At 57.1% G+C, this 20,996-nt stretch overlaps 1 protein-coding gene and 1 long non-coding RNA gene across 2 annotated transcripts in view; one reads left to right on the top strand and one right to left on the bottom strand.

Annotated features, from left to right (window-relative positions):
* Positions 1–2,823, bottom strand: part of LOC146421425 (uncharacterized) — a 72,599-nt gene extending 69,776 nt beyond the window's left edge. Inside the window, exons 1-2 of the long non-coding RNA XR_014848734.1 lie at positions 2,687–2,823; positions 2,389–2,582 (exon numbers count right to left, since the gene is read on the bottom strand). This is a non-coding gene — a long non-coding RNA (uncharacterized LOC146421425). The remainder of the gene's footprint in view (positions 1–2,388; positions 2,583–2,686) is intronic.
* Positions 2,824–4,883: 2,060 nt separating this feature from the next.
* Positions 4,884–20,377, top strand: LOC146421424 (uncharacterized). The gene is given in 6 exon segments (XM_085047534.1): positions 4,884–5,898; positions 11,667–11,876; positions 11,917–12,537; positions 17,475–17,483; positions 19,224–19,909; positions 19,912–20,377. Coding segments are annotated over 6 exon segments (2,751 nt in total). The 5' UTR covers positions 4,884–4,909; the 3' UTR covers positions 20,148–20,377.
* Positions 20,378–20,996: the final 619 nt, after the last annotated feature.

Here is a 20,996-nt window from a genome sequence, read left to right as displayed (position 1 = left end):
GCTGCAGGTCCAGCTCGGTGTGAGCTGTGGGTGAGGCCGGGATGGAGCAGGGACTCCCCTGCAGCCCCGGCAGGAGCCCAGGCCGGAGCAGGGGATGCCCGAGAGAGACCCTGAGCCATGGGAAGCTGCTGCAGAGCCATGGAAGTGGCTGCTGGCGGGACTTGTGGGGGATCCCTGCTGGAGCAGCCTGTTCCTGAGGGACTGTGTGCTGTCGAGGGACACCAGGGTGAGGAGGACAGTGTCACAGCGGTTTTCACCTCCCGCCGGTTCAGAGCAGCAGCGGTTCCTTGGCCTCCAGCACGGCCCGGGACATTCCAGGCCTTTTTCTCCTCCGACATTTTAAAAACCTATGAAGAATTCTCTGCTGCTCAGTGACCCCTTTATATACCCTGCGGACATCCCGCCCTCCACTCCCATTGGCTGATTCTGCCGCCACTCCTCATTCTCGAACTCTGATTGGTCAGAACGCGGCTGAGGGACAATCCCGCATTGTCCCCACATCGCTTTCATTTCCCCCAAAAAGCCAAAATCTCCCCAAAGCCCTTGGGCTGAGCGGAGGAACGGACAGGGTTTGGGCAGAAAACTCCCGAATCGTTGTTCCCCAGGCTGGGAAGGACAAACGGAACCCAACTGATTTGGGAGCTCCAGCAGCTCCTCTCTGCCGGCCCAGCTGAAGGCCTCGCTGGCTGCTGGAGGCTGCACGGGCAGACTGGGAGCACTGGGAGCACTGGGAAGAGGCTCTGGCTCGGCTGAAGTCCCCGGGGCAGGGGCAGCAGGGCAGGGGACACGAGGGACACAGGGATGCTTCATAAGCATTTAATAAAAAAATAATAATTTTATAAAGAATACAAGAATAACAGCAACATGGGCGCTGTACATACTGATGGGTGTCACACAACAACATCTCACACACTCCTCTGAGTTGGAAGAGACCCACAAGGATCAAGTCCAACTCCTAAGGGAATGGCACCTGTAGGTTCCAATCACAACCCTGGCATTATTTTGCACTCTGCTCCCACAAAGGTCACATTACCATGGCAGCAGATGTTTCAAATCTGTATCCACAGTGTTGTATCAATATATACAACATTCGTGTATAAATACAATGTTAGAAGAACAGGTAGTTCGGTATCCAGAGTGTTATATTAATATATGCTAATATATATAAGGTTAGTGTGTAAATACAGTTTTAGAAGAACAGGTAGTTCTGTATCCACAGTATTATATCAAGATAGACAAGGTTAGTATATAAATACAATGTTAGAGGAACATGTAATTTTGTATCCAGAGTGTTACATTAATATATGCTAATATATATAAGGTCAGTGTACAAATACAGTTTTAGAAGAACGTGTAGGTCTATACTCACAGTGTTTTATTTTCATATATATGTACAAAGCTAGTGTGTAAAAACAATGTCAGAAGAACATGTAATTCTGTATCCAGAGTGTTATATTAATATATGGTAATATATATATAAGATCAGTGTACAAATTCAGTTTTAGAAGAACGTGTAGGTCTACACTCACAGTGTTATATTTTCGTATATAGATACAAGCTTAGTGTATAAATACACTGCAAGTGCTGGATAAACGTATTTGAAATCCCTTTCCATATCAATATATATATAAAAGGTCACTGTAGAAACATGTAGTGCAAGAGAAACAGGAAGATTCCTGGAACGGCTCCAGAGGGAGACAGGAACACCCAGCCCAGGCAGCCACAGATCAGCTTCCACATCATCTCCTCTTCCTGCAGATTCATCTCCTTGAGATCAAACACTGAGGTGACTCTGCAAAGTGCACCGAGGTGACCCTGAGAGTCAGTGCAAGGCAGATGCTGCAGCTGAGGAAGGAAATCCCCGTGCTGGGGGGAAGAAGAGGCTAAGCTGTGAGTGCTCAGCACAGAGAAGGTAATTCCTCCATCCCCAGTTACAGCTCACTTTGGGCTCTGCTGCACAGACAGTGCAGGTGATCTGTGCAGGTTGTACTCCTAAACTTTCCCTCTCGCAGGAACACACACTCTCCATTGCCAAGGATCTTTAACCTGTAAGGAGGAGCAGAGAAAGAGGTTATGCTTTGTCCTCCCCAGCAGGAGAAACAGTGCTGCTCACAAGGGACAGTCCCGGCAGCCCTGTGCCCCCCAGGCCATGCCTGTGCCCCCAAGGCTCTGCCTGTGCCCCCCAGGACTCACGAGGAGCTGAAGCTGCTGCCATCCACCCACTGCAGCCGCTGGCCCTGTCTGTGCAGCCCGAGCCAGTAATCAACATTCCTGCTGAGGCGGAACAGGAACTCCTGGCAAGGAGAGAGGAGCAAACAATGGACTCCTGGCCCAGGAGCTCCCCAGGGTCCCCTTGGCCCTCCCAAACCCCCCAAACCCCTCACTCACAATTTCTCTGTCCTTCAGCACAGCCAGGGAAGCCCCGAGCTCAGAGCACCGAGCCTTAGCCTGATCCCAGGAGAGACGATGCCTCGAGAGGAAGTAGCAGATCCCGTTGTACCCAACCCAGCCATGGGGACAGGCCAGCAGCACCCGAGCTGCAGGGTTAACTGGAGTAACTGCAGTGCCTCTGTGTATTCTCCCTGCAGAGGGAAATGGAGAAGAATGTCTGAGGATTCTCCCCTCAGGCAGCAGTGAGCCAGCAGTGCCCCGAGGGGTTGGGCTGAGGCTGCTGCTCCTCCCTTACCTGACACAGCAGCCAAGGACACCCCCAGAGCCACAACCAGGGCTAGGAGCACAACCAGCACCACGATAAACTTGAGGTGGGATCTGATCCTCTGGCCTGGAGCTGGAAAGAGCAGTTCGTCGTGAGGATGGAGCTGTCCTGAGCAGGCTCAGCCCTCACATCTCCCACCCGACGCCCAGGGAACAGAGGAGGGACCCTCAGCCTGTGTGCCACTCACTGAGCTGGCAGCAGGAGAGACAAGGGATGGGGACAGACCCAGGGACAAGGGACACAGACAGGGACAGGGGACACAGACAGTGACAGGGGACACAGACAGGGACAAGGGACACAGACAGGGACAAGGGACAGCTACGGCTGAACTGCCCAGGCCCAGGCATGTCAGTCCCAGCAGAGCACCAGGTCTCTTCCAGAGCCCTGGACACAGCCACACCCTGCCAGCCCTGTGCTCCTGGACTGACACTGTCCCCTTCCTAGAGGCCACCCGTGAGGGTTCTTTTGAGTTCATTCCTGGTTGCTGAAGTGCTGTGGACTTCCAGCAGATCCTTCACACTCCAGTCACACGGGGTCGTGTGTCCCCCCAGCCCTGCTGTCACTCTGACCCCGCCCGGCTGCTCCCAGTGCTCCCAATAAAGCTTCCCAGTTGGCTCCGGTCGCGTTTCTTGTGGGGCACTGGGGAGGGACTTGGGGGGACCCCGCGGTGGGGCTGTGATTGGGGGGCAGACCTGACCCCGGGATGGATCGGGAATGGGGACCCCCGTGTGTCCCCAAGTGTCACCCCGCTCTGGGGGCCTTGGGAGGCAGCTGAACCCCGACACGGCACACAGCGAACCCCAAAAAAGGCGCTGAGACCCCCTGAGCCCCCCAGAACCTCCAAACCCCCTAGAAAAACAGCCCCGAAAAATAGCCCCGCGAAAATGAGCCAATGGGAGAAGGCGCTGAGCGATTCTGATCCAATCCGAGCTCGCGGCGCTGATGACTCTCCAGTTCCCAGGCAGACCCGCAGCGCCCAGCGCTCCCCACCCCAACCCCACCTGCGCCGCCCCCTCGCCCCCAGCGCTTCCCGCCAGCCCAATTTGGGGAGGGGGCGCCTGGGGGGCGCCCAGGCCTGGCCCGGAGCCCAGCGCTGCCCCAGCCCGACCTGCCCCGGCTCCTCCCGCGGCATGCGACGGCGTGGGGAAAAGGGGGGGAAAGGGAGGGCGCTGGGCTTGGGGGGAGGAGGAGAAGGGATGGAGGAGGAGGAGGAGGGATGAGGAAGGAGCGAGAGAAATGCCAGAGATCCGAGGAGGAGGAGGAGGCGGGAGGAGGAAGGATGAGGAGCCGCGGGAGGAGGAAGGAGGAGGAGCCGCGGGAGGAGGAAGGAGGAGAGAGGAAGAGGAGGAACAGGAAGAGGTTGGAGAGAGGAAGAGGAGGAGCAGCAGAAGCAGCGCGGAGCTCTTTGTCTGCCGCGGCCCCGGGAGCATCGGCGCCCCGCACGGCGCAGGTGAGGGGGAGGAGGAAGTCGCCCCAAATGTCTCGGGGGTCCCCGAGCGGCGTTTTTCCTTGGCGGGTGTTTGGAGCTCGCAGCTTCCGGGATTGAGCCCCAAATCTCGTTCAGGGTCGCTGGGAGGGTTTGATTGTGCGGGGGGAACGTTTGGATGTGGCGGAAGGGCAAAGCTGAGGCGGCAGTGGGGCTTTGGGGGATATTTTGGGGGCTGCAGGTGGGCACGGCCCGGTGTCGGGGTGGGAGGGGGACATGGGGCATGGGGTCCGGCCGGGAGAGCGGTGGAGGGGAAGGGCGGGAGCCCCGGAGGGGGGTGAGCGGAGAGGGGCGATGGCGGAGCTGGGGGAGCCCCGGCAGGCTGGAGAGGGGGGAGCGTGGCTAAGGGGGAAGCCTGGGATCCCTGGAAGCGAGGAGCAGAGAATGAGGGGAGAAGGGACCCCTGGGACCCCCAAAGCCCCCGGATCATCCCTAAGCGGGACCCTGGAAAATAGGGAAGCCCGGGAGCCACGGGAGCCCCATGAGTGCAGGGAAGGGAGACCCTGAGGAGGCCAAAGTGCAAAGAGCAGAGAGGGGGAAATGCTGTGAGGGTTTTGAGGTGAATGGTGGTGGTTTGGGGTTTTTATGGCCACAAACCCCTGGGAGAGTTGCAGAGCTGGAGCTGGGCAGGAGGAACCCCCAGGGCAAGGCGCTGAGCGCTTGTTTTTCCCCCAAAGCAGGATTTGTCATTGCCAAGGCGTGGCCGGATGGAGGAGGAGGAAAAGGCCCGGAGATGCAGCTGGAGCTCGGAGCTGGGGGAGAAGCCTGAGGGCAGAGAGAAGCCCCACAAGTGTGGGGAATGTGGGAAAAGCTTCAGGTGGAGATCTGATCTTATCCGGTACCAGAGGATCCACACTGGGGAAAAGCCCTATGAGTGTAGGGAGTGTGGGAAGAGCTTCACCCAGATGTCTAACCTGATGCAGCACCAGAGGATCCACACTGGGGAAAAGCCCTACGATTGCGAAGAATGTGGGAGGAGCTTCAGCAACAGCTCCTCGCTGATCAAGCACAAGAAAATCCACACTGGGGAAAAGCCCTATGGTTGTGGGAATTGTGGGAAGAGCTTCAGCCGGATGTCACACTTGATCACACACCAGATGATCCACACTGGGGAAAAGCCCTATGAGTGTGGGAAGTGTGGGAAGAGCTTCAGCCGGATGTCCATCCTGATGCAGCACCAGGTGACCCACACTGGGGAAAAGCCCTACGATTGCACAGAATGTGCGAAGAGCTTCAGCCACAGCTCCGCCCTGATCAAGCACCAGAGGATCCACACTGGGGAAAAGCCCTATGAGTGTGGGAAGTGTGGGAAAAGCTTCAGGCACAGATCTTACCTGCTGCAGCACCAGGTGATCCACACAGGGGAAAAGCCCTATGATTGCCAGGAATGTGGGAAGAGCTTCAGGAGCAACTCCAACCTGATGCAGCACAAACGGATCCACACTGGGGAGAGGCCCTATGAGTGTCCCACGTGTGGGAAGAGGTTTCAGATCAGCTCCGATCTCCTCGTCCATGAGCGCATTCACACCCAGGAGAGGCCCTTCCGCTGCCCTGACTGTGGGAAGGGCTTCAAGCGAAACTCCACCCTCATCACCCACCAGCGCATCCACACTGGGGAAAAGCCGTATGAGTGTGGAAAATGTGGGAAGAGCTTCTCAGTCATGTCTAACTTTACTCAGCACCAACGGAAGCACCAGTGAGGGAAGCCCTGCGAGTGTCCCGAGTGCAGGAAGAGCTTCATTGCTGCTCCAACTCCATCCCCAGTGGGAAGATCTGCACTGGATGATCCCCAGTGACCCCAGCTGTGCAGAGCCCTGGTGATCCGTGCTGCTGGTGATCCGTGTGGCAAAGACACCTGGCTGGTGGCTCCACACCCTCCTGGCTCCCCGTGGGCACCTGGATGAAGGCAGGGCCAGGAATGTCCATGGGAATTCCTGGGGACATCAGAAATCCCCTGGGGAGAGCGGATTTGTTGACTTTCCACCCCAGAAAATCTCACCTTTTGTGTTCAGTTATATCATCTCTTGGCATGAGGCAACACTGGATGGCCTTGGAGGTCTTTTGCAACCTCAGGGATTCCATGATTCTGATTTTCTCTCACCCAGTGGCATCTTTCACAGCCAAATGGTTCTGAATTGGGGCAAAGAGCAGGATTTTGGGTTGGAAACGTCCAAAAATGTTCTTCCCTTCCACCCAACCACATGGATCCTCAGTGGGCACAGACATGTAAATCCTTTTCTTTCGGGCTTGGTCTTGTTTTCATTTCGGCCTTTCTAAACACCTGAATTTGGGGTAAAAATGAAGATATTGAGGTGAGACATGCATCGGACACTGGGGACACAGCCATGGTGGGACGTTGGGGACACAGACAGGGAGGGGAAAGGCAGGCAGAGCTTTCCCCGTCCAAAACTGCACCCAAAAATCTCCAAATTCAGGAATTTCTCCCAGAAGAAAGCTGTCAGGAGCTTCCTGAATGGAGGGAAAGGGGCGATGGGACATTTAAAAGAGTTGAATTGGGTTTGACACCCCTGGAATTGGGTTTGGTCCTCCTGGAACTGGATTGGATTGCCTGGGAATTGGGCTGGATTGACCTGGAATTTGGTTTGATCCACCTGGAACTGGATTTGGTTTACCTGGAATGGGGTTTTCTCGACCTGGAATTGGGTTTGACCCCCCTGGAATTTGTTTTGACTCACCTGGAGCTGGGTTGGATCAATCTGGAATTCACTTTGATTTACCTGGAATTGGGTTGGATTTACATTGGATTTACCCGTAACGATTTTGTTGTTTGGGCTGATTATACTCGGGCTGTGCTCCAAAAACAAAAGGAAACACTGGTAATTCTGGCTCTGGGCTTGGCAGGTCCCAGGGATCTTTTGAATTATTCACTTCTGAGAGCCAAAATCTTTCCCAAGGTGTTCCACCACAATTCCCAGTGGCTCAGGGAGGAGTCACTGCCAATTTTGCTGAACAGATCAGTGATGTGAGCCAAGGATGGCCCAGCTGCTAGTGAGGAGTCACAGCCATGGAGCTGCTAAATCAGGATCCCAAAATTCACTGTGGGACAGAGCCTGAGCTCTGTGGGACACACGTGGGACAGAAGGGTTTGGGACACCAGAGGAGCCACTGACTGAGCTCAGTCCTGTTGTACAGTGGGACAGGAAATTACCTTTGAAATTCAAAATCCTGCTGTGCTTCTGTTGGGCTCCAAAATCAGAAACACTCCAAACAATCACAAGAAGTTTATTCTAGCCAGGCTATGTTTAAAGGCAAGCCTGACTGAGAACCCAGATTGGAAACAACACAGAAAGAAGTAACTTTTTTTTGTCAACAGAAGATGCATTGCAGGATTTGCACTGACCACCCTGAATGAGGTTATTTAATCTAATGCTCTGCTCTGCCATGAGTTGTTTCAGCACAGAAGGACTAAATGGTTGCTTTAACATGGACATGGCAACTGAGGGACAGAAAAGTAAAGATCTGCAGGGATTGTAAGTGTGGTTTGCCTTAGTGCACTCTGAGCAGAGAGAGCTTTGTTATCAGCAGAGTTCATGTTGATCTAAGACTACAGGAAGAGCAAAACCAGCTGAAGTTTCCGTTCTGCACTGCAGAGCACAGCAGAGAGCCAAACAGGATGAAAATGATGAAATTACTTGGCTCCCAGTGCCAAAAACAGCTGCAGAGAGGAGGAGCACACATTTTTGTTTCACAGATCACTCTGCCAGTTATTAAACCACCATTCCACATGGTGCCAGAGATTGTCAGTGAACTGTGAAAAGTGTTAAATTCCAGACAGGTTCTGAGACAGGGATTTGCTCCAAAATGAAGAAGGAATAACTTTGTATCTGCAATTGGATACATTTTTAAAAAAATTGGTTTCGGGTATATTGTAATCCACATCGGGCAGGTTTTAAGTGATGTTAGATACATTGTAATTGAAGATGGTTATATTGTAATTGAACTTGAATACACTGTGATTGCAACATCTGTCTGCTCTGGGTGTGTCATCATCCCACGGCAGAGTCCCTGTGACACTTTGGGCTGGGACTGCTCCAAAAAGACACAGAATCACACAAAAAGCGGAGACTTGATCAAGAACAGACAATAGGAACTTTCAGTTCCCCTAAAGGTGCTGGATAGAGCTTAAAGATTAGCGAGCAGAGAGATAAAAGGGGATAAAGGTGTGCAAACAGGATGATAAACATAGATGAAATCAGGGCAGGAACAGAGAAAGAGAATTACAGTGAGGTTGGGCAAGTTATGCAACGAGAAGCAATTTCGAGGAAAGCTGAGCTTTCCTCCAAACATCAGTGAGTGCAATCACCAGAAACTCCTTTAGATGTCCCTCCAGGACCACAAAAGGACTCTGAGCAGGAGGTGGATGGATGGAAAGGAGCACGAGGAAAGGTTTATGAATTAGCCAGGAAGTGTTTAGTAATGAATATGTCTGATCCGCGTGGAACAAATACCCCATTCGGAAGTTTTACCCCACACACTAGATTAAAGAAGAGATCCTCGGGGTTCGTTCAGCACTGATAAAGAATGGCTGCTTTCAAATGCTTCAAATTAGAAGCATTGCTAGAAAGCTCATTTTCTGGCTGATTTTGGTAACCCCCTCAGGCTTCAGGGGAATCGCTGTCCTGCTCCAGCCTGGGGTCTCTCCCAGGGGACACAACCCCTCAGAAAAGGCTGCTCAGGCGAGGATCCCCACAGGCCCAAAAATCCCGAGGTTCTGCGGGGACTTCCCACGGCCTCTCTCACGCATCTCCTGCTCCACCCTCTGGGCTCCTGCCGGGGCTGCAGGGAGCTCTCTGCTCCATCCCGGACTCACCCACAGCGGTTCCCTGGCCTCCTGCCCGGCCCGGGACTTTCCGGAGCCATTGCGAACAGACATTTGGAAGGAAGATCCGCGGAGCGCCGCTTCCCTCAGGGAAACTCCGCCTACCGTGCAAAGCCCGCCCCTCGCTCCCATTGGCTGATTTTCCCGCCTGAAGCCCGCCCCTAGAGCTCATTGGCTGATTCGCCTATTCGAAAGCCCGCCCTAGCTTCGATTGGCCAAATCTCCCGCCACTCCTCGTTCTCGAGCTCTGATTGGTCAGAGATGCTCTGAGGGACGATCTCCCTCAGCCCCACATCGCTTTCATTTCCCCCAAAAAGCCAAAATCTCCCCAAAGCCCTTGGGCTGAGCGGAGGAACGGACAGCGTTTGGGCAGAAAACTCCCAAATCGTTGTTCCCCAGGCTGGGAAGGACAAACGGAACCCAACTGATTTGGGAGCTCCAGCAGCTCCTCTCTGCCGGCCCAGCTGAAGGCCTCGCTGGCTGCTGGAGGCTGCACGGGCAGACTGGGAGCACTGGGAGCTGGGAGCTCTGTGTCGGGGTTTGACTTTGGCTAAACTCCAGCTCTCTTGGGCTACAGACATGCCGGAGAGGGGAAAGGAAAACCAAAAAAACTGTAAAAACACACACTAATGTCATGAGTTCAGTGAGATAGGTCGCTGGTAGGAGGACGCACGGAAGGAAAGGCAGACAGGCTCTAAACTTAAAGCACCTCCTCCCCACCTTCTCCACTCACCTTGGTGTCTCCATGCTCTTCTCCCTTCACATATTTTCACCTCCTCCTCCTCCTCTAGCTACAAAGAAGTGCATGTCAACTTTTGTTTGATTTTTTCTTAAATATGTTTTCACAGAGGCGAAACTAGAACCTCTAATTGACCCAACCCCGGCAAGCAGCATGTCCATCACTTTCAGAGCCATCAGAGATTGACTCTGCTGGACTTGAAAATAACGTCCAGAACTTTCACTCAGGACACACACAGGAGCAGTCTTTGTGCCACTCCCCACATCTCAGACACTTCTTCAGGCTTACTACACCAGCTACTGAGGGGTTTGAATTTCTCTTAGATGTTAAAGATACCTTGCTGATGTTCTGGGCGAATCAAAAGCACTGCAGTCCTCAAGTGTCACCCCGCTCTGGGGGCCTTGGGAGGCAGCTGAACCCCGACACGGCACACAGCGAACCCCAAAAAAGGCGCTGAGACCCCCTGAGCCCCCCAGAACCTCCAAACCCCATAGAAAGACAGCCCCGAAAAATAGCCCCGCGAAAATGAGCCAATGGGAGAAGGCGCTGAGCGATTCTGATCCAATCCGAGCTCGCGGCGCTGATGACTCTCCAGTTCCCAGGCAGACCCGCAGCGCCCAGCGCTCCCCACCCCAACCCCACCTGCGCCCCCCCCTCGCCCCCAGCGCTTCCCGCCAGCCCAATTTGGGGAGGGGGCGCGTGGGGGGCGCCCAGGCCTGGCCCGGAGCCCAGCGCTGCCCCAGCCCGACCTGCCCCGGCTCCATCCCGGCTCCTCCCGCGGCATGCGACGGCGTGAGGAAAAGGGGGGGAAAGGGTGGGCGCTGGGCTTGGGGGGAGGAGGAGAAGGGATGGAGGAGGAGGAGGAGGGATGAGGAAGGAGCGGCAGAAAGGCCGGAGATCCGAGCAGGAGGAGGCGGGAGGAGGAAGGAGGAGGAGCCGCGGGAGGAGGAAGGAGGAGAGAGGAAGAGGAGGAACAGGAAGAGGTTGGAGAGAGGAAGAGGAGGAGCAGCAGAAGCAGCGCGCAGCTCTTTGTCTGTCGCGGCCCCGGGAGCATCGGCGCCCCGCACGCCGCAGGTGAGGGGGAGGAGGAAGTCGCCCCAAATGTCTCGGGGGTCCCCGAGCGTCGTTTTTTCTGGGCGGGTGTTTGGAGCTCGCAGCTTGCGGGATTGAGCCCCAAATCTCGTTCAGGGTCGCTGGGAGGGTTTGATTGTGCGGGGGGAACGTTTGGATGTGGCGGAAGGGCAAAGCTGAGGCGGCAGTGGGGCTTTGGGGGATATTTTGGGGGCTGCAGGTGGGCACGGCCCGGTGTCGGGGTGGGAGGGGGACATGGGGCATGGGGTCCGGCCGGGAGAGCGGTGGAGGGGAAGGGCGGGAGCCCCGGAGTGGGGTGAGCGGAGAGGGGCGATGGCGGAGCTGGGGGAGCCCCGGCAGGCTGGAGAGGGGGGAGCGTGGCTAAGGGGGAAGCCTGGGATCCCTGGAAGCGCGGAGCAGAGAATGAGGGGAGAAGGGACCCCTGGGAGCCCCAAAGCCCCCGGATCATCCCTAAGCGGGACCCTGGAAAATAGGGAAGCCCGGGAGCCACGGGAGCCCCATGAGTGCAGGGAAGGGAGACCCTGAGGAGGCCAAAGTGCAAAGAGCAGAGAGGGGGAAATGCTGTGAGGGTTTTGAGGTGAATGGTGGTGGTTTGGGGTTTTTATGGCCACAAACCCCTGGGAGAGTTGCAGAGCTGGAGCTGGGCAGGAGGAACCCCCAGGGCAAGGCGCTGAGCCCTTGTTTTTCCCCCAAAGCAGGATTTGTCATTGCCAAGGCGTGGCCAGATGGAGGAGGAGGAAAAGGCCCGGAGATGCAGCCGGAGCTCGGAGCTGGGGGAGAAGCCTGAGGGCAGAGAAAAGCCCCACAAGTGTGGGGAATGTGGGAAAAGCTTCAGGCGGAGATCTGAGCTGATCGTGCACCAGAGGATCCACACTGGGGAAAAGCCCTATGAGTGTGGGAAGTGTGGGAAGAGCTTCAGCCAGATGTCCACCCTGATGCGGCATCAGGTGACCCACACTGGGGAAAAGCCCTACGATTGCACAGAATGTGGGAAGAGCTTCAGCCAGAGCTCCACCACACAAACCACAAAAACCCACAAAAAACGACAGCTCCACCCTGATCCAGCACAAGAAGATCCATACTGGGCAGAGGCCCTGTGAGTGTGGGACGTGTGGGAAGAGGTTTCACACCAGCTCCCATCTCCTCCGCCATGAGCGCATTCACACCCAGGAGAGGCCCTTCCGCTGCCCTGACTGTGGGAAGGGCTTCAACCAAAACTCCACCCTCATCACCCACCGTCGCATCCACACTGGGGAAAAGCCCTATGAGTGTGGGGAGTGTGGGAAGAGCTTCAGCTGCATGTCCACCCTGATGCGGCACCAGGTGACCCACACTGGGGAAAAGCCCTACGATTGTGCAGTATGTGGGAAGAGCTTCAGCCAGAGCTCTGCCCTGATCAAGCACAAGAAGATCCACACTGGGGAGAGGCCCTATGAGTGTCCCAAGTGTGGGAAGAGGTTTCAGACCAGCTCCAGTCTCCTCCTCCATGAGCGCATTCACACCCAGGAGAGGCCCTTCCGCTGCCCTGACTGTGGGAAGGGCTTCAACCGAAATGACTCTCTCATCACCCACCGGCGCATCCACACTGGGGAAAAGCCCTATGAGTGTGGGGAGTGTGGGAAGAGTTTCTCACAGAGCTCTAACTTGACTCAGCACCAACGGAGGCACCAGTGAGGGAAGCCCTGCGAGTGTCTCGAGTGCAGGAAGAGCTTCATTGCTGCTCCATCTCCATCCCTAGTGGGAAGATCTGTACTGGATGATCCCCAGTGATCCCCGTTGGGCAGAATCCTGGTGACCCCCATTCCAGGTGATCCCCGTCGGGTGAGGGGAAGGTGTTTTAAATGGTCAAATTTTTACTTCTTCTCCTGCTCTGAGTTTGTTAGCAATAAATTCAATTCACATAACCAATTCCGAGCCTGTTTTGTGCACAAAGGTGTTGGATGAGGGATCTCTTAGCCAGGTCCTTCTATCAGCTCAGGAAGCCTTGGTTCAATTTTCTCTCCCCACGGCGGCTGTGCAGGGCAGTGAGAGAGCAGCTCTGCTGGGTGCCTGGCATGGGGCCAGCGTCACCCCACTGCAATGTGCCATGGCCTCGTGTGGCCCTGTGCTCTGGAGCCAGCGCTGCTGTTGCTTTTTCCTTGCTGATGATTTTCTCTTTTGCATCAAAGGCTTGTGAAGTGCCCCCGCTGTCCCTGGCGTCCCCTGGGCGCCGGCAGCCGCGTCCCTTGGCCTGCTCCCCCTGGGCCGTTGCAGGGCGGCTGGCGGAGGCTGGGAGCTGCCGTGGGGGCCGTGGGGCTGCCCTGGGGGCTGCGTGCCGAGGCGGGGCCGGGAGGTGCGGAGAACTTGGTCGCTGTTTGCAGAGCAATGGCGCCTTGGGCCCGGGCCCGTTGCAGGGCTGTTCCTCATGTGCGGCTTTGGCCTCGGCCAGCCCGGGGGGCAGTGAGAGCGCGGGGCTTGGGCTGTGCGCTGTGCAGAGCCTGCGCCTCGCTGCCCTTGGCTGGCTGTGCTGTCACTCGGGATTGTCCCAGCGCCATTGCTGCTCGGTGCCAGCGAGCAGGGACAAGGCCGGCGCCGGTGTCGCCCCCAGGCAGGCAGGCAGGCAGGCAGGGCTTTAGTGGGGCAGCAGCGGCGCCATGGTGGGAGCGTGTGTGCGGCCCGGGAGCGGCGGCAGCGGGCAGAGCCCGGGAGCGGCGGCGGCGGAGCTCGGAGAGGCTGTCCCAGCGCAGGTGGGAGCCGCGCTGCCTTGTGCCGGGGCTCGGGGCTCGCTGCGGGCGGATGGAGGGGATGCAGGGGGCGGCAGGGGGGCTGTGGCGGCTTCCTTCTCCCCTCTCCCTCCCTCCCTCCCTCGCTGGCTGTGGCGCCGTGTTGCCGCTGGCCTGAGGCCGCTGAGGGAGCGGCTGCCCGCGGTCTCCTTGCCGCTGCTGCCTCGGCAGGAGGCGGTGCCGGAGCAGCGCTGGCTCGTCCCGCTCGCTGTCGGTAGCACAGAGGTGTCTCTCCTGTCCCCGGGTCGCTGCGCTGCGGTCACCGCCGAGCTCCGCCGCCTCCGAGCTCCGCCGCCTCACGGCGCTCCGGCCGCTGCCGCTCCCGAGCCCTCACTGACCCTCCGGCAATGGCGGTACTGGGGCGGCACCAAGGGCGGTGCTTCTCCCCAATCTGATTAATCACCGCTCCAGAATTACGAGTGACGGCACTATCACCCAATGGGAGTGAGGTGGGAGAGCTCTGCACACGCACAGAATCGCCCCGGTCGCTCCAGGCACAGTCCCGGGGTTGTGTCCGAAATTCGCTTTTCGGCTTCTCAGCCCTGCAGTGTCCCAGCCCGGGCAGGAGGACAAAGAATCGCTGCTGCCCTCAACCGGCGGGAGCTCGGTGTGACCTGGAGCTGCAGGTCCAGCTCGGTGTGAGCTGTGGGTGAGGCCGGGATGGAGCAGGGACTCCCCTGCAGCCCCGGCAGGAGCCCAGGCCGGAGCAGGGGATGCCCGAGAGAGACCCTGAGCCATGGGAAGCTGCTGCAGAGCCATGGAAGTGGCTGCTGGCGGGACTTGTGGGGGATCCCTGCTGGAGCAGCCTGTTCCTGAGGGACTGTGTGCTGTCGAGGGACACCAGGGTGAGGAGGACAGTGTCACAGCGGTTTTCACCTCCCGCCGGTTCAGAGCAGCAGCGGTTCCTTGGCCTCCAGCACGGCCCGGGACATTCCAGGCCTTTTTCTCCTCCGACATTTTAAAAACATATGAAGAATTCTCTGCTGCTCAGTGACCCTTTATATACCCTGCGGACATCCCGCCCTCCACTCCCATTGGCTGATTCTGCCGCCATTCCTCGTTCTCGAACTCTGATTGGCCAGAACACAGCTGAGGGACAATCCCGCCTTGTCCCCACATCGCTTTGATTTCCAACAAAAAGCCAAAATCTCCCCAAACCCCTTGGGCTGAGCGGAGGAACGGACAGGGTTTGGGCAGAAAACTCCCGAATCGTTGTTCCCCAGGCTGGGAAGGACAAACGGAACCCAACTGATTTGGGAGCTCCAGCAGCTCCTCTCTGCCGGCCCAGCTGAAGGCCTCGCTGGCTGCTGGAGGCTGCACGGGCAGACTGGGAGCACTGGGAGCACTGGGAAGAGGCTCTGGCTCGGCTGAAGTCCCCGGGGCAGGGGCAGCAGGGCAGGGGACACGAGGGACACAGGGATGCTTCATAAGCATTTAATAAAAAAATAATAATTTTATAAAGAATACAAGAATAACAGCAACATGGGCGCTGTACATACTGATGGGTGTCACACAACAACATCTCACACACTCCTCTGAGTTGGAAGAGACCCACAAGGATCAAGTCCAACTCCTAAGGGAATGGCACCTGTAGGTTCCAATCACAACCCTGGCATCATTTTGCACTCTGCTCCCACAAAGGTCACATTACCATGGCAGCAGATGTTTCAAATCTGTATCCACAGTGTTGTATCAATATATACAACATTCGTGTATAAATACAATGTTAGAAGAACAGGTAGTTCGGTATCCAGAGTGTTATATTAATATATGCTAATATATATAAGGTTAGTGTGTAAATACAGTTTTAGAAGAACAGGTAGTTCTGTATCCACAGTATTATATCAAGATAGACAAGGTTAGTATATAAATACAATGTTAGAGGAACATGTAATTCTGTATCCAGAGTGTTATATTAATATATGCTGATATATATAAGGTCAGTGTACAAATACAGTTTTAGAAGAACGTGTAGGTCTATACTCACAGTGTTATATTTTCATATATATGTACAAAGCTAGTGTGTAAAAACAATGTCAGAAGAACATGTAATTCTGTATCCAGAGTGTTATATTAATATATGGTAATATATATATAAGATCAGTGTACAAATTCAGTTTTAGAAGAACATGTAGGTCTACACTCACAGTGTTATATTTTCGTATATAGATACAAGCTTAGTGTATAAATACACTGCAAGTGCTGGAAAAACGTATTTGAAATCCCTTTCCATATCAATATATATATAAAAGGTCACTGTAGAAACATGTAGTGCAAGAGAAACAGGAAGATTCCTGGAACGGCTCCAGAGGGAGACAGGAACACCCAGCCCAGGCAGCCACAGATCAGCTTCCACATCATCTCCTCTTCCTGCAGATTCATCTCCTTGAGATCAAACACTGAGGTGACTCTGCAAAGTGCACCGAGGTGACCCTGAGAGTCAGTGCAAGGCAGATGCTGCAGCTGAGGAAGGAAATCTCCGTGCTGGGGGGAAGAAGAGGCTAAGCTGTGAGTGCTCAGCACAGAGAAGGTAATTCCTCCCTCCCCAGTTACAGCTCAGTTTGGGCTCTGCTGCACAGACAGTGCAGGTGATCTGAGCAGGTTGTACTCCTAAACTTTCCCTCTCGCAGGAACACACACTCTCCATTGCCAAGGATCTTTAACCCGTAAGGAGGAGCAGAGAAAGAGGTTGTGCTTTGTCCTCCCCAGCAGGAGAAACAGTGCTGCTCACAAGGGACAGTCCCGGCAGCCCTGTGCCCCCCAGGCCATGCCTGTGCCCCCAGGCCCTGCCTGTGCCCCCCAGGACTCACGAGGAGCTGAAGCTGCTGCCATCCACCCACTGCAGCCGCTGGCCCTGTCTGTGCAGCCCGAGCCAGTAATCAACATTCCTGCTGAGGCGGAACAGGAACTCCTGGCAAGGAGAGAGGAGCAAACAATGGACTCCTAGCCCAGGAGCACCCCAGGGTCCCCTTCGCCTTCCCAAACCCCCCAAACCCCTCACTCACCATTTCCTTGTCAGTGAGCACAGCCAGGGAAGCCTCGAGCTCGGAGCACCGAGCCTTAGCCTGATCCCAGGAGAGACGATGCCTCGAGAGGAAGTAGCAGATCCCGTTGTACCCAACCCAGCCATGGGGACAGGCCAGCAGCACCCGAGCTGCAGGGTTAACTGGTGTAACTGGAGTCTCTCTGTGTATTCTCCCTGCAGAGGGAAATGGAGAAGAATGTTTGAGGATTCTCCCCTCAGGCAGCAGTGAGCCAGCAGTGCCCCGAGGGGTTGGGCTGAGGCTGCTGCTCCTCCCTTACCTGACACAGCAGCCAAGGACACCCCCAGAGCCACAACCAGGGCTAGGAGCACAACCAGCACCACGATAAACTTGAGGTGGGATCTGATCCTCTGGCCTGGAGCTGGAAAGAGCAGTTCGTCATGAGGATGGAGCTGTCCTGAGCAGGCTCAGCCCTCACATCTCCCACCCGACGCCCAGGGAACAGAGGAGGGACCCTCAGCCTGTGTGCCACTCACTGAGCTGGCAGCAGGAGAGACAAGGGATGGGGACAGAGCCAGGGACAAGGGACACAGACAGGGACAGGGGACACAGACAGGGACAGGGGACACAGACAGGGACAGGGGACAGATACGGCTGAACTGCCCAGGCCCAGGCATGTCAGTCCCAGCAGAGCACCACGTCCCTTCCAGAGCCCTGGACACAGCCACACCCTGCCAGCCCTGTGCTCCTGGACTGACACTGTCCCCTTCCTGGAGGCCACCCGTGAGGGTTCTTTTGAGTTCATTCCTGGTTGCTGAAGTGCTGTGGACTTCCAGCAGATCCTTCACACTCCAGTCACACGGGGTCGTGTGTCCCCCCAGCCCTGCTGTCACTCTGACCCCGCCCGGCTGCTCCCAGTGCTCCCAATAAAGCTTCCCAGTTGGCTCCGGTCGCGTTTCTTGGGGGGCACTGGGGAGGGACTTGGGGGGACCCCGCGGTGGGGCTGCGATTGGGGGGCAGACCTGACCCCGGGATGGATCGGGAATGGGGACCCCCGTGTGTCCCCAAGTGTCACCCCGCTCTGGGGGCCTTGGGAGGCAGCTGAACCCCGACACGGCTCCCAGCGAACCCCAAAAAAGGCGCTGAGACCCCCTGAGCCCCCCAGAACCTCCAAACCCCATAGAAAAACAGCCCCGAAAAATAGCCCCGCGAAAATGAGCCAATGGGAGAAGGCGCTGAGCGATTCTGATCCACTCCGAGCTCGCGGCGCTGATGACTCTCCAGTTCCCAGGCAGACCCGCAGCGCCCAGCGCTCCCCACCCCAACCCCACCTGCGCCCCCCCCTCGCCCCCAGCGCTTCCCGCCAGCCCAATTTGGGGAGGGGGCGCGTGGGGGGCGCCCAGGCCTGGCCCGGAGCCCAGCGCTGCCCCAGCCCGACCTGCCCCGGCTCCATCCCGGCTCCTCCCGCGGCATGCGACGGCGTGGGGAAAAGGGGGGGAAAGGGTGGGCGCTGGGCTTGGGGGGAGGAGGAGAAGGGATGGAGGAGGAGGAGGAGGGATGAGGAAGGAGCGGAAGAAAGGCCGGAGATCCGAGCAGGAGGAGGAGGGAGGAGGAAGGAGGAGGAGCCGCGGGAGAAGGAAGGAGAAGAGAGGAAGAGGAGGAGCAGGAAGAGAGGTGAGAGGAAGAGGAGCAGCAGGAAGAGGTTGGAGAGAGGAAGAGGAGGAGCAGCAGAAGCAGCGCGGAGCTCTTTGTCTGCCGCGGCCCCGGGAGCATCGGCGCCCCGCACGGCGCAGGTGAGGGGGAGGAGGAAGTCGCCCCAAATGTCTCGGGGGTCCCCGAGCGGCGTTTTTTCTGGGCGGGTGTTTGGAGCTCGCAGCTTCCGGGATTGAGCCCCAAATCTCGTTCAGGGTCGCTGGGAGGGTTTGATTGTGCGGGGGGAACGTTTGGATGTGGCGGAAGGGCAAAGCTGAGGCGGCAGTGGGGCTTTGGGGGATATTTTGGGGGCTGCAGGTGGGCACGGCCCGGTGTCGGGGTGGGAGGGGGACATGGGGCATGGGGTCCGGCCGGGAGAGCGGTGGAGGGGAAGGGCGGGAGCCCCGGAGTGGGGTGAGCGGAGAGGGGCGATGGCGGAGCTGGGGGAGCCCCGGCAGGCTGGAGAGGGGGGAGCGTGGCTAAGGGGGAAGCCTGGGATCCCTGGAAGCACGGAGCAGAGAATGAGGGGAGAAGGGACCCCTGAGACCCCCAAAGCCCCCGGATCATCCCTAAGCGGGACCCTGGAAAATAGGGAAGCCCGGGAGCCACGGGAGCTGCATGAGTGCAGGGAAGGGAGAGCCTGAGGAGGCCAAAGTGCAAAGAGCAGAGAGGGGGAAATGCTGTGAGGGTTTTGAGGTGAATGGTGGTGGTTTGGGGTTTTTATGGACACAAACCCCTGGGAGAGTTGCAGAGCAGGAGCTGGGCAGGAGGAACCCCCAGGGCAAGGCGCTGAGCCCTTGTTTTTGCCCCAAAGCAGGATTTGTCATTGCCAAGGCGTGGCCGGATGGAGGAGGAGGAAAAGGCCCGGAGATGCAGCTGGAGCTCGGAGCTGAGGGAGAAGCCTGAGGGCAGAGAGAAGCCCCACAAGTGTGGGGAATGTGGGAAAAGCTTCAGGCGGAGATCTGAGCTGATCCGGCACCAGAGGATCCACACTGGGGAAAAGCCCTATGAGTGTGGGGAGTGTAGGAAGAGCTTCAGCCTGATGTCTAACCTGATGCAGCACCAGAGGATACACTCAGGGGAAAAACCCTACGAGTGTGGGGAGTGTGGGAAGAGCTTCAGCCAGATGTCTAACCTGATGCAGCACCAGGTGATCCACACTGGGGAAAAGCCCTACGATTGTGCAGAATGTGGGAAGAGCTTCAGCCAGAGCTCCACCCTGATCCAGCACAAGAAGATCCATACTGGGGAGAGGCCCTATGAGTGTAGGAAGTGTGGGAAGAGGTTCCAGACCAGCTCCCATCTCCTCCGCCATGAGCGCATTCACACCCAGGAGAGGCCCTTCCGCTGCCCTGACTGTGGGAAGGGCTTCAAGCAAAACTCCACCCTCATCAGGCACCGGCGCATCCACACTGGGGAAAAGCCCTACGAGTGTGGGAAGTGTGGGAAGAGCTTTAGCACGATGTCCACCCTGATGCGGCACCAGGTGATCCACACTGGGGAAAAGCCCTACGATTGTGCAGTATGTGGGAAGAGCTTCAGCCACAGCTCTGCCCTGATCAAGCACAAGAAGATCCACACTGGGGAGAGGCCCTATGAGTATCCCAAGTTGGGAAGAGGTTTCAGACCAGCTCCAATCTCCTCGTCCATGAGCGCATTCACACCCAGGAGAGGCCCTTCCGCTGCCCTGACTGTGGGAAGGGCTTCAACCGAAATGACTCTCTCATCACCCACCGGCGCATCCACACTGGGGAAAAGCTCTACGAGTGTGGGGAGTGTGGGAAGAGCTTCTCACAGAGCTCTAACTTGACTCAGCACCAACGGAGGCACCAGTGAGGGAAGCCCTGTGAGTGTCCCGAGTGCAGGAAGAGCTTCATTGCTGCTCCAACTCCATCCCCAGTGGGAAGATATGCACTGGATGATCCTCAGTGATCCCCGTTGGGCAGAATCTTGGTGACCCCCATTCCAGGTGATCCCTGTCGGGTGGGGAAAGGTGTTTTAAATGGTCAAATTTTACTTCTTCTCCTATTCTGAGTTTGTTAGCAATAAATTCAATTCACATACCCGGTTCCGAGCCTGTTTTGTGCACAAAGGTGTTGGATGAGGGATCTCTTAGCCAGGTCCTTCTTTCAACTCAGGAAGCCTTGGTTCAATTTTCTCTCCCCATGGCGGCTGTGCAGGGCAGTGAGAGAGCAGCTCTGCTGGGTGCCTGGCATGGGGCCAGCGTCACCCCACTGCAATGTGCCATGGCCTCGTGTGGCCCTGTGCTCTGGAGCCAGCGCTGCTGTTGCTTTTTCCTTGCTGATGGTTTTCTCTTTTGCAGGAAAGGCTTGTGAAGTGCCCCCGCTGTCCCTGGCGTCCCCTGGGCGCCGGCAGCCGCGTCCCTTGGCCTGCTCCCCCTGGGCCGTTGCAGGGCGGCTGGCGGAGGCTGGGAGCTGCCGTGGGGGCCGTGGGGCTGCCCCGGGGGCTGCGTGCCGAGGCGGGGCCGGGAGGTGCGGAGAACTTGGTCGCTGTTTGCAGAGCAATGGCGCCTTGGGCCCGGGCCCGTTGCAGGGCTGTTCCTCATGTGCGGCTTTGGCCTCGGCCAGCCCGGGGGGCGCGGGGCTTGGGCTGTGCGCTGTGCAGAGCCCGCGCCTCGCTGCCCTTGGCTGGCTGTGCTGTCACTCGGGATTGTCGCAGCGCCAT

Source organism: Lichenostomus cassidix, unplaced genomic scaffold (genome assembly GCF_008360975.1).
Source record: "Lichenostomus cassidix isolate B80296 unplaced genomic scaffold, HeHo_3.0 HiC_scaffold_33, whole genome shotgun sequence".
In the NCBI taxonomy this organism is placed as follows: Eukaryota; Metazoa; Chordata; class Aves; order Passeriformes; family Meliphagidae; genus Lichenostomus; species Lichenostomus cassidix.
This window is presented reverse-complemented; position numbering and strand designations above follow the sequence as displayed.